This window comes from Squalius cephalus, assembly GCF_949319135.1.
Source record: "Squalius cephalus genome assembly, chromosome: 10".
Lineage (NCBI taxonomy): Eukaryota > Metazoa > Chordata > Actinopteri > Cypriniformes > Leuciscidae > Squalius > Squalius cephalus.
The window spans coordinates 14654529-14667010 of NC_137131.1; the positions used below are offsets into that span (position 1 = coordinate 14654529).

Sequence of the window (12482 nt, forward strand, 5' to 3'; positions counted from 1 at the left end):
ATGACTGTTTCAAGAAGCACAGAAGGGAGGGGAAGGGGGAGGGGACGGGATGAGGAGGAGGGAGGGTCGAGCTAGCCTCCGTTTTGTTTGACAATACTTCGAACGTCAACAAGAAGTGAAGTCACCCAACATCGCTTAGAGCACCTTTAATAAAGATTCTGTTTGCATAAAGAAATGTCTCTGGAGGCCCTTTCACATTGCAGTGCTCATTATACCAGCCTTACGTGTAAATTATTAACCAGATGATTTCAAATTCAGGCTTGTCCATGACCAGCATGGAAAGAGATCTGCAGATGTCCTCCTGTAGGATCCAGTCAGTTTAATAACCCATTGAAGTTTCTCCCCAAAGGTGCAGTCAGAAATCAAGCGAAAATGGCGCAGCTGGACGGTGAACCGGTATTTTGCCGTGGATATGAAGCACAGGCATCCGTCCCTGGCCAGCAGTGGGGTGAATGGAGGCACGCAGCTCTCAATCCTCAGCAAGAGCAGCTCACAGATACGCATGTCCAGCCTGCAGGCGGAAACACCAGCCACATGAGCGCTCAGAGGAACAGACTGAAGACCAAACTCCTCAAAACTAGAGCTATCAATAATCTGTCAACATCCAAGTCCTGTTTCATCTTCTTTAAAGTCTGTTGTGTCGGTTGAAGCTGTAATATCTGTCAACCGTCCATAGATGACAGGCTTTTGCTATGGCACTCTAACCAATGATCTATTGTGAGCCAAGCAAACATGAATACTTTTGATGTGGACGTATTGGATTTGATCTGAACCGAAAGGAATTGCAGGCCAAGAGGAGGTAAAGAATCCATAGCAATCCAGTGTTTAGGAGTGTTTCCATCCAGCAAGCTGAAGGTCTTGAACAAGGTGGATATATTTGTACATATCAACATTACAAGAGTCTCTCATGCTTTCTTTTCTCTGTCTGCGAAGATTCGTGACAGTTTGAGATTCTCAATATTTCATCGTCAAAAAATAAAGCAGTTGAACAGGATGACGACAGTTTCCGGCGTCATCGGGATGTGCGACATGAAAAAGTCATTTTGAAGGGGAAGAAACCACATATTTCCCACCGGAGCTTAATCAATAAATGATTCCCAGTTCCTAAATTTAATTTAATATGTAAATATTTTCATAAGTTGTAATTGTAGAGTGAAGGACTGCAGGAAAATCAAGTTTAAAGACAAACAATGACACACGTTATTTGGTGGACATGCATTGTGGACGCTTCTTGGGCAGTGTTGATATATTTTACACAATCATGTGACACATTTCCAAATGAACTTTCGCAAAGCAGAACTAGCATTTAAAACTTTCTTAAAACAGTAACTTAACTTGTCATGTGCTTCTATTTTTTTAAACAGCCGCTATACAGAAAATGTCAATTGGAATATAACAATGCAAAAAAGCTAAAACATTGTGGCATGAGCAGCAAAGAATCTTTATGCTCTTTTCATTGAATAAATTCATTTTAACTACGCTACATTACTTCACTGTTTGAAAGTTGATAATTGTCTTATAGCTTTTCTGACTCATAATTTTGCTCATTTTGTAATTTAATGTCATAAACATATTTACAAATAGAGCACTTTTAAGATTCCAAAGATACATTTTTTTGATATTTGACCCCTTGAGACGTCGTTTGCCGTACTAGTTCGCAATTCTTTGCAACTGATGTCACTGCATATGAAGATATTTTTTTCTTCTTCAAAGTGACTTTTTTTGCACAAAAGAGACAATTGTTTGGTTTTGCAACAACAAACTAACACATAACTGCATCACTCTGTGAAAGTGCTTTTATTATGCTTCAGCAAACCAAGAGGCCTTTAGAGATTTTAAGCTATAGTTTTTTTTTCCCTTTGGCATAACTTTCTATGGGCCTTCAATTTTCTTTTGTAATGCTAAAAAATTAAAGTAATTTGATATGAAAACCAATTCCAAAAACTGAGAAAAGCTGATTTAGGGAACATGGGAAAGCAACAAACATCTTGCATATATGATCATGATACATTACAGTTTTTCTCCCCAATTTAAGAAACGGTTTACATGTATATATTCTCCCTTTGTGAAGTATTTATATTAGTGTTTCAACAGATCTATCACAAAACAAATGCCTTGTTTTTCAAATGATAACTGCGAAACAAAAATGCACACAAGGTCAAAAATTATTTAAGATTTTATATGATCAATATGTATTTATATATAACATTACACTGTATTATATATATATATATATATATATATATATATATATATATATATATATATTATAATATATAATATATATTATTGAAATCATGTATCCAACTTTTTCAAACATGGATTGATTCCAATAAATGTAATTTTAGCATTTGACAAAGGATTGAGAGTAGCCAATAATAAACGGTTAACTAATAATTCTTAATATTATGAATATTCTTTATATTCACTTTAAACACTGTATAATGTTTAAACACTGTCTCTTTAAATGTACACTATGTAACTTTTAACAAAACCGCATGCATTTTGCGGAAGAACATTGTTTTGGTTGTGCTCCGGCTCTGCGTGACTGTGCAATGCGGATGAATATGACCCTTCATAACAGATAATGCTTTACAAATTACAATGAATATTCTATAAAATACCTTACCTGTTGATAAATACCTTATCCGAGTAAGTTTTACAACCTTTCAAAACCCCCAGTTTTGTACCATCTCTGAACAGCCAAGCCAGTGTTGATTCTTGTTTGATTCTTCTTTTATTAGAGCTCTGTCATACTCTCCTCTGTTCAGCGTTGGGTTATTCCCAGGAGGTTTCAAGGTTAACGTGCTCCATATCAACCTTTCTAGACTCGTTGTGACAACTAACCTATGCCACTCCCTCACCATAAATGCATCAAAGGAGCTGGAAAAACTTTTCTCAATTTACGGATATGACGAGACCCGAACGAGCGAGTGATGAATGTACGCAATTTCCCGCGAGATCCAACCCGACAGCCTGTCGGCGATGATAAAATATAAGCACTTATAATAGGTTTACCATAGTGAATCAGGGTCAGACGTAACACGTTTTCGAAGAAGGTTTGATTATGTATTTACTAAAAAGTTACATAGTGTACCTTTCATTCAGTGACATGATCAGTGTGTGTTAGCATTGCACTCTGTTCTGTATCACATTGAGTAAACAAGCTTTAGCAATACTGAACGTTGTGGACACTTTGAAGCAGATCAATAATTTGCAATACTTTTTAGTGTAAATGTCAAAATTACAAAAACTAAATAGCGCATACCTGTCTTTTCACAGAACGTATGCAGAAGTTTTATTTAAAAATTGAGAATTTTGCATTTTGCCATCATATTTTTATTTCAGTTGAATTGTTTCTAAGTAAATAGCTGATCATGTTGTTTAAATGTGTAGTTCTCAGCATCGCTGCCTATTCCTCTTAAACGATGCATGCATTTCCTGTGATCTAGTGGCTGCTAAAGCATAAAGAAAGTGGGTGGCTTATGATGTACAGCAATATTGTTGTTTCAAGAAAAAATACCACAATGACAAAAAATAAGTGAGTCTTCTGTAGGGCCAACAAGCATGTGCACTTTCTTGAAAACACATCATGACTATTTTTAATATATCCTGTTAATTATTACAGTGATTTTTGTATAATAAATTAAGACCATTTTAAATGACATACTTTACTCTAAGAGCTCTCCAATACCTCTCCTTCAAAGTAGTGGGATTGCAGTGCTGGCACAGATTCTAAACTTACCCAGAACTAGAAATTCAGCACATTTTATACCTCTTTACAACATTCAACAGAATATATTGACCTTTCAGCATATGTGCCTGCAATTACCACTCCTGATGACCAGAATATACATAAAAACAGGCTGATGGGAAATTAAGTAAACTGTCAGCATTACACGGGTATAGAGATAAAAGTGTGTGGGGTTTTACACAGAAATTGCATTTGACTTTTTTCTTTCTTGTAAATTTAAATTGTGTGAAAATGTATGATAACTAATACTGTACGTAGAGTAAGCTATGGATTTAGATGTAATATATAAAATGGTTTTTTTTTTAAGATATTTCATTTTTAATGGAGGGGTATAGTACATATAATGTCGCTTCAAACAAACTACATGTAGAAACTTTGAGCGTTTCTTAAACTCAAGCATATCACAGAAAAGAAGAAGTATTTAGAATACTAATATTAAAGTGTTTTGGGAGAATTGTAATGACAGTAGATTCATTTGAATGTTCTAGATTATATTAAATGCAGCTAAACTTGCTTTCGTGGAGAGTTGCTGGCTTTTTATGTTTTTCTTTTTCATTGTGCATATTTTATGTCATATTGGATGTATGTTTGTGGATGTATGTTTGGTAATTTCTTTTGTATATTATAGACTATTGATTTTGCATTAAATGTTTTTGACAAGTAAAGTTCCCGTTGCAATTAATAATCCCGATCCATAAAGACACCAGTAAATATGTTGAAAGTAGTAAATGTAAATGTTAGAAATGTATTAATGTGTCTTTAAGATGATTCAGAATTGTTTTATACAATGTCACCTTTGTGGAAAAATACAGTAACAAGTGCACCTGCTTTGATCAATTATAGTAGAAATGCTGCAAAAATGTTGCAATTTAAGGAGGCGTTTACACGATACTGTTTTCAACTAAAACGGAAAACGTTTTTTATGCATTTTGGCCATTCATTTACAATGCCGTTATTGTCTCTGTAATCTGCAAAAATGCGAATTTGTGAATTTTCTTTGACAACATTGTCCTCTGTACTCGAAGAGGAAAAACGGTTCCGTTTTTAGTAAACGTACCCTTATTTTCAAATCAAAGTTCCATGACCATTGCCTATGGTAATTGGAGTCCATTTACATATAACAACACAATGTCACAAAGCACAAAATAAAGATATTTACTCCACACATTTAACAAAACTAATACACATCTGATAGCCGAATATGTTAAGGCATTGGTGAATTTAGCAACAACGCTTACATTCAAGACAACAGAAGTCATCGGAATGGGAATCTGTAACATTTTGACAACCAGAAAAAGACAATATACAACACAATATTGAAAAACAATCAGAGAATAAATACATTTTAGCATAGCATATGCTATAACCATAATGTCAGAAAGTGACAGGCATATTCCTGATTCACAGTCTTTTTTGTAATTGGATGGTTTTGAATTCATGATCCCTGTAATGTGTTCTTGTCTGAAATCATGTTTGAGCAACAATAAATGCTGTGATAAAAAAAAAAAAAAAGCATTTGGGTTGTTCTGAGTTAACACTATTGCACATTTATATGGCACTGACATACTATTTAAACTTTATACAGCCTATATACAGTATCCGACATACAGTATATGTTCAGTTATGATCTAGGCTCACAAAAGACTGAAAATGAACATTGACTTTCACAAACTCATATTGCAAAAAAAATAAAAATAAAATAATTATATATACACGTGTGTGATTGTGATCAAAAATTAATAGCACTAGTGATGTGTTACAATTATTATTAATGAAAATTAACACTAATATTTATAATCAAACCACCAAATAACTAAACACAAATGTCAGTAAACATAGTACACATCACATAAAATCTACTACTGTACATACAGCAAGGATATTTACAAATACATTTAGCAACTACAAAACCAGTTGAAACCAGATAACATTTCTACCAAACAAGAAACTTTACAGTCTAGTGCTCCAGATGTGTGCACTGCAAATGATTCTTAAATAGGCCATTTTCAAAACAGTATTATGCATTATAATACTTATAACTACTCATTACAATTTGTATCTACTTTGTAAGGTCTCTTTGTACAGAGACAGATTAGTGTTTTATAAATGTTTTATTTTATTTTCAATAACTCCTAATGATTTAATTGAAGCAATCAATTTGATTCAAAATTAATAAAATATTTTGAAAATACCTGCTATTTAAGAAAAATACTTTGAAAGCCCTGTAGAAATGTTATAATTCTTTACACATACAGGGCCAGCACACTGTGCAATATAGTGCCTTGAATCGCAATTTACAAAATTAAAGATTAAGAATAAGAATGCCTTTATGAGTATAAAAATACCTTCTTTCTTTCTTTTTTTTAAATTGATAGCTATTATTTTGTTAAGGATCCAAAATGAGGTCTGTTTACTGTAAGGCAATTAGCTGTATTCAACATCAACACATTATGCACGCTCAACTTTCAAGGCAGGCAGTGACAAACAATGGAGTGATAAATACAAATTACAGAGCAACACGTTTAACAAAGTTAAATACTGATCATCATTTAAGCTGCTCTTTTCCATATATAAAAGTTGATGGGGATTACAAAATGAGTAAATGACAGTTTTTCGGTGAACTGTATTGGAATTTGTTTTGTAAATAGTCAGTGCCAACCATCTAATTTAAACCAGCAGTAGGGGAAACTGAACAATATGATTTGGGCTTTTGGGTTATGAATAAATAGTATTTTTATCAGTAAAGAGTTGAATTGTTTCAGTGATGTGATGTGTGTAGAAAACAGAAGTATATCTTTGGATTGTTTTAGCAACCATTTTATATCCATAACACAATGCTTGAATTTGCATGAATTTGAACATTTCAATTATTTTTGCCTTGTGTCTTATGGCATAGTGCAGGATTCTTCAAATCTGACCATCCTTTCCTTTAGCTCCAACCCTAGTCAAACACACCTGAACATGCTAATAAAGATATTCAGGATTAATGGAAAATTACATGCAGGTGAGATTGATCAGGTTTGAAAACTAAACCTGGCAGGACCGTGAACCTCAAAGACTAGAGTAGAAGAACCCTGGTTAAGAGGTTTCATGAAAGAGAAAAAGGGGAATGAGATGAATTGTAAAGAATTGGTTTCAGATAATCGACTCACTGTTGTGGGACTCCATTAACGGCAGCTCCTTAGGGCTGGATTTCTCTAAAACTGAGATTTGTGTGACTGTGCTGCTCTCAGTAAAGAGGGTTCGTCTTCTCTTACTGTATCTCAAATAATTTTGTGTCTGCCACTTCCACATTCTCTTCTTTAGTTCTGCTTGTACCTGAAATGCAAAAATATTAATGTGCATTTTTGAAAACAGCATGTGTTTCCTGTTTTACACACAATTACAATTAGGAACAACTTGTGGCTTACCTCTCCATTGAGAAAACAGTATAACAGAGCCACAACAAAACCCTGAGATGTACAGAAACACAATATTACAGTCAGTCAGTAAGGGTACATTAATAAATCACAGAAAAGCGCAAATAAAAAAAATTATATATATATATACTTTCAGTTCAAATCTACGTAGGTCTTTAACAACTTTGCGTAATGCTCGTCTATTGTCTTTACAGGTTGTAAGCGAACGTCTACTTTGACCCACCGTCAAACACTGTAGTTGTAGCTGAGGCCTAGAAGTGTTTGGTTCGCGTTGTCGACATGTTAATAACTGTTTGGACATGTTTGGACATGTTCCTACATGTTTGGACATGTTCTCAATCCAAAGAATGAGGATCGAGGCTTGAAATTGATCCAGTAAAACCATCGCCATCATTAGTGTTCTTTATCACTGCATCTACAAGTGCTGAGGAAGCCTCCAGAGCTGAAATTAAGATATGGTAATGGAAATTTCCAACACACAATGAAAGCAGAGTAGACCAATCACAACAGACTGGGCCATCTGACCAATCAGAGCAGATTAGACTCTTGGAAAGAGAGAAGCTGTGTCTCATTTCGGCTTCATACCTCACTGAGGCTGCCTCATTTCAGTAAAGTAACCATTATATTTCAAAGTTATAAAGAAATTACAACTATTTATACACTTCAGAAGGAATAATGGTACATTTTTTTTATAAATGTATAAATTCTGAAATGAGGCAGCCTCAAGAAGGTATGCAGCCTTCGAGTGAGTCGCAGCTAAAGACTAAATCCTACATCACACTGGTTCCCAACCCAAGCCCGGAGGACCCCCAGAACTGCACAATTGAAATGTCTCAATAATCAAACACACAATTGACAAGTTCACAACTCCACAATTGATGAGCAGTAGTTAGGGTGGCCAGAAGTCCCTTTTCCCTTGGTACAATCCTGTATTTCAGTCCTGTCCTGACTTATTATGAAAAAATCATGTTTTCTCTCATATTTCTTTCCTTAAAGGGGGGGTACAATGGTGTTTCATGTATTCAGAGTTGTTTACAGTGTTAAAGAGATAGATTCTCATGCTAAACATGGGCAAAGTTTTAAAAAAATATTTTGGACGAATAACGGAGAATTTCTATGCTGAAAATCTTACTTCCGGGTTGGTACAAGTTTCGGCTGGTTTTTTTAGATCGTGGATCTAATGACGTAGATCAGAGTGGAACTCCTTATATGAGCATTTCTCTCGGAAAAGCGCGCCCGCGAGCACGTCGACTAGAGGAGAGCGAGACCGCGCACATCAACGCGCTTCAACAGGAAATCATCGGCAGCGCTGCATAGGATTTGTTCAAGAATGTCTCCAAAAAAGTGTGTATTTGGATGTGAGGGAAAGCTTACCGTGTTCAGTTTTCTAAAGAACCCAGTGTTACAGGAACAGTGGATGCAGTTTGTTTTTCCGGGGCAGCAACGGAGTGTAGGAAGTGCGGTTGTGTGTTCTGGTCGTTTCAGTGACGAATGTTTTATTAACAAGGCTCAGGTCGACGCTGGATTTGCAAATCGTTTGCTATTAAAACGTGGAGCGGTCCCAGTGATAAAAGATTCATTAAAATTCATGTAAGTACAACTGGATCAGATTTCTGTCTTTTGCTGGAAATCAAGAACTACCGCTTGACTCTATAGCTCCGCCTCCAGGACCTCGGCTTTTTCCGGAGAGAATCGGAAAGCTGTATTTTTCTTTTCTAAATATAATAAAACTAAACACTTTTTTGAGATATTAAGGATGCACTACTACTCTATAGGTACTCAAGATTAACATGAGATTAGGTGAAACTGTGCATGTTATGTACCCTTTAATTGTCCTTGCTAGGTGATCATAAAAGCGAGTAGTAGTTTTCTGTCATGCGAAAATGTGATTGGATGGATGGCAATTTTGTTCTCCAAAATATACTATGATGAGACTGGAAAGGCAGCCAATCTCGTCATTGTATATTTTGGAGAACAAAATTACCATCTATCCAATCACAATTCGTTATCGATTAACCTGCAATTAGTCAAGGTGGGATATTAGAGCACGGAGAAGATCAAGTCAGACACGAAGATGTCAAAGAAGTGTGTGTGTAAATTTAATGAGGATCTTCAAAAAGAGTTTATCAAGTTATTATGTGCAGTAAGTTGTGAAAAAAAAACTCATTGTGGTCTCGCGCTGAATGACACGCACCAGAAGCACTCTCTCCGACAGCGCACAATCCCGAAATCAGGTTTTTTTTTTGCTGACCATGCTGTCCTGTATTTCACCAAGATAAATCTGGTCACCCTAGCATTACTTTTCTGTGAATTTCACAGATGGTTAATTGTACACACCTGAAATGGGCCCAGGCCAAGCTCAAGAAAGTGGCGAGCATTTTCTCCAGTGTTCTCTGGCAGGAAGGCAAATACCATGTAGTGCATGCCAAACAGAGGAATCAGGAAAAGAGTAGACTTGGCCAGTCTCCTACAAGTATACATAAAGATCAGCATTATTTCAGATTAATAACAAACAATTAAATTACGTTTTGGAGGGGAATTTATCATGAGAGAATAATGAGCAACTGTGATGGCTGATGTCTACTGTGATACTTGCATCTTGTGAATTTCAACAAGACAATAACGCACTACTTCAGTAGCATGTGTGCAGCTGATCCACAAGTATTGTACAATTGTCTGTGAATCAAACATTGATACATCTTTGCTTTGAGTGTGCATTTCAGGCCTACATGAAGTGGTTGGTATCATTGCCACCCATTCCTCGAGACTTCAGCTTCTGCACAAGAATCCGGATCACATTTACGAAGATGAAGAAATTGATCTAGATAAAAAAAAAAAAAGAATGTGTCTCTGTATAAAAGATAAAGGAAAAAGCTCATATACTGTACATATCAACAGACTGTGTGTTAAAATAGATACTTGTATCCAAAAAGAAACAATCATGATGACTAGGGCAAAGAAAACATGCAAGTGTCATTTTGATATAATATGTAATTTTATTGTAGTGCACAATAATGGCACATGAAAAATACATTAATAATATATATTTTGAAAAATACTATTGCAACCAACAGCTTCCACTGTGTTCCAGATGTGGATTTTATGTATATATATAAAATCAAATCAGCTGTGTTTTTTTGTGAATCATACCAGGAGAGATACTGTGATTGGTCCTTTGATAATCCACCAAAAGTAAGCAACTTCTGTGTCATCCCAGCACCTGCAATGATTATATGAGTACACCTGCATAGATTCTGCACTTTCACAATAAACGCAGAAATGTATGCAGCGCAAAAATATATAGTACTGCAAATCAAATGAAGAAGCAAATCAAATCAAATCAGATGAAAAACGTAACGTGTGTCTATACAAGCTTAGATCAATCTGGACTTACGCTCTGTTATCAAAAAAATTCCTTGCTAGAACCCAGATGATCAGTATTAGTGTTGGTAGACCTACAGGATGCACAGAATAATTCAATAAACAAAATGTCATCAAATTGAAACATGTTTGTTAATCTGCTAAAACGTTATCAATAATAGGTTTGATATCTTCTGTAAGAGCAATAATTTTGTGATTGAGATTTCCTGGGAAAATACCAGGATTTCCTATATATATATTATCTTGTTTAGAAATTTGATGCCTACAGGTGTCACCAATGGAACATAACACACAAGGCCACACTATCATGCAACTACACTATAAATCCTTGAGAAATAAATATTATATAATAATATACACTACCAGTCAAAAGTTTAGAATCATTAAGATTTTTTTATGTTTTTGAAAGAAGAAGCTTATGCTCACCATGTCAGGATTATGTCTCGTTTTATGTGTTTGTGTTTGCATCTCGTGAGCACAAGATACATTTCTCGTGAGCACGTGAAAGACTGTATATTTTTATTTTTGCAAAGGTCTCTTTAGAGGCTCCGAACAATTCAGTTCTTGGTCTATTTTCATTAATTGTACCTTAGTTGATTCTATTCATGCCTAGTGGTTTGTTTTAGTTCTTGTGTAAATAAAGTCTAGCTGCTGCATTTAGATCCTTTTCATTCATCTTTATTTTTTAACAAGCTGTGACAGTGACACACTAAGGCTGTATTTATTTAATTAAAATACAGTAAAAACAGTGATTTGTGAAAAACAGTGAACAGCAATTTTCAGTGTCAAATGATCCTTCATAAATCATTCTAATGTGTGGATTTGGTGCTCAGTTATGATCAATTATTATTGGTGCTCGATTATTATCAATGGTTCTTATTATTATCAATGTTAAAACATTTTTGCTGCTTAATATTTTTGTGAAAACCATTAATATATAAATTTGGAAGAGATGGACATTATACTTGGAGCGGTTCATGACTTGAATTTATGCGTTTCAGTGTCAACACTATCAACTCCAAAATTAATCTGCAGCAGTCAGGTGGTACAGGTCAGTGCTCTTTAAGTTGTTTCTGTTCATTATTATGTGTTATGTGCTTTAAAGGTGAACTTTGCAGGTTTTTTTTACCTTAACTGTACAGCTTTGGAGTCATTGGAATGGTTATATGACTGTTTTCGGGTTGAATGGTGGTCTTCTCGCACCCCCCTAGCGCCTTTGAGCAGAAAAAACACCCTTGCAACTTTGGGCAGGCGGGCCTTGATATCAGGTCTCGCGATGTAACAAATTGCTTTACGGCACTGCACACATACACTATCTAAACATTTATATGCTAGCCTTCTGTGTATCATACATACCTCAGTGGACATGGCTCTGTGCGTTTGCCGGCTTCTTTGAAAACAAATGCACATGACAAGGAGGGAGAAGATGGGAGGGGGGCGACGAGTTTTGATGACGGTGTTGTCAAATATCTATTCCGAACCTGTAGGGGGAGCTCTATAGAGAAACCCGCGAGCAAAAAGCGAGAAAACAGCGAAGAAATTGCCAAAACTGCATAGCGCTGCTTTAAGACATGAGGTAGTTTAACGTCTCTCATGACACTTTTGTTTGCTTCCTGCTGTGTGCGTTCATGTGTCAAGTAGGCGAGGCTTTGGAGATGGCTTTGGAAGGGTGGGATCTCAAGCTTTTAAAACTAGCTTTCTATTGCTAGCCTCTCTGAAAATTGCCGAACCTACCTGATGTGATGTATTGAATGCTTACAAGTTTTGCATTTGAGACAATAGAGATTGCGTAACTATAGAGCTGGGAATGTTGGGAAATGTTTGGGGGTGCGCGTTTGCGTAGATTGCAGAAATACAGAGTAAAGTTGTGGCTAAAATACAGAAATGCAATCTCACGTGTATTTTGAATAGATGCATCACACTACCAT

At 35.6% G+C, this 12482-nt stretch overlaps 2 protein-coding genes across 3 annotated transcripts in view; one reads left to right on the forward strand and one right to left on the reverse strand.

Moving 5' to 3' along the window:
- Positions 1-1718, forward strand: part of adcyap1r1b (adenylate cyclase activating polypeptide 1b (pituitary) receptor type I) — a 30904-nt gene extending 29186 nt beyond the window's left edge. The window contains exon 14 of the mRNA XM_079884006.1: positions 350-1718. Within this exon, the coding sequence (XP_079740132.1) occupies positions 350-538 (189 nt within the window). The 3' untranslated portion in view covers positions 539-1718. The remainder of the gene's footprint in view (positions 1-349) is intronic.
- Positions 1-12482, reverse strand: part of ghrhrb (growth hormone releasing hormone receptor b) — a 54379-nt gene that overhangs the window by 15436 nt on the left and 26461 nt on the right. Inside the window, exons 8-14 of one of the 2 annotated variants that reach the window (XM_079884005.1) lie at positions 10568-10628; positions 10324-10393; positions 9903-9994; positions 9511-9640; positions 7165-7206; positions 6907-7072; positions 2356-6718 (exon numbers count right to left, since the gene is read on the reverse strand). In XM_079884005.1, the coding sequence (XP_079740131.1) occupies positions 6696-6718; positions 6907-7072; positions 7165-7206; positions 9511-9640; positions 9903-9994; positions 10324-10393; positions 10568-10628 (584 nt within the window). In that variant the 3' untranslated portion in view covers positions 2356-6695. Of the gene's footprint in view, positions 1-2355; positions 6719-6906; positions 7073-7164; positions 7207-9510; positions 9641-9902; positions 9995-10323; positions 10394-10567; positions 10629-12482 lie in introns of those variants that run through there. The other variant, XM_079884004.1, reaches the window with a different exon arrangement.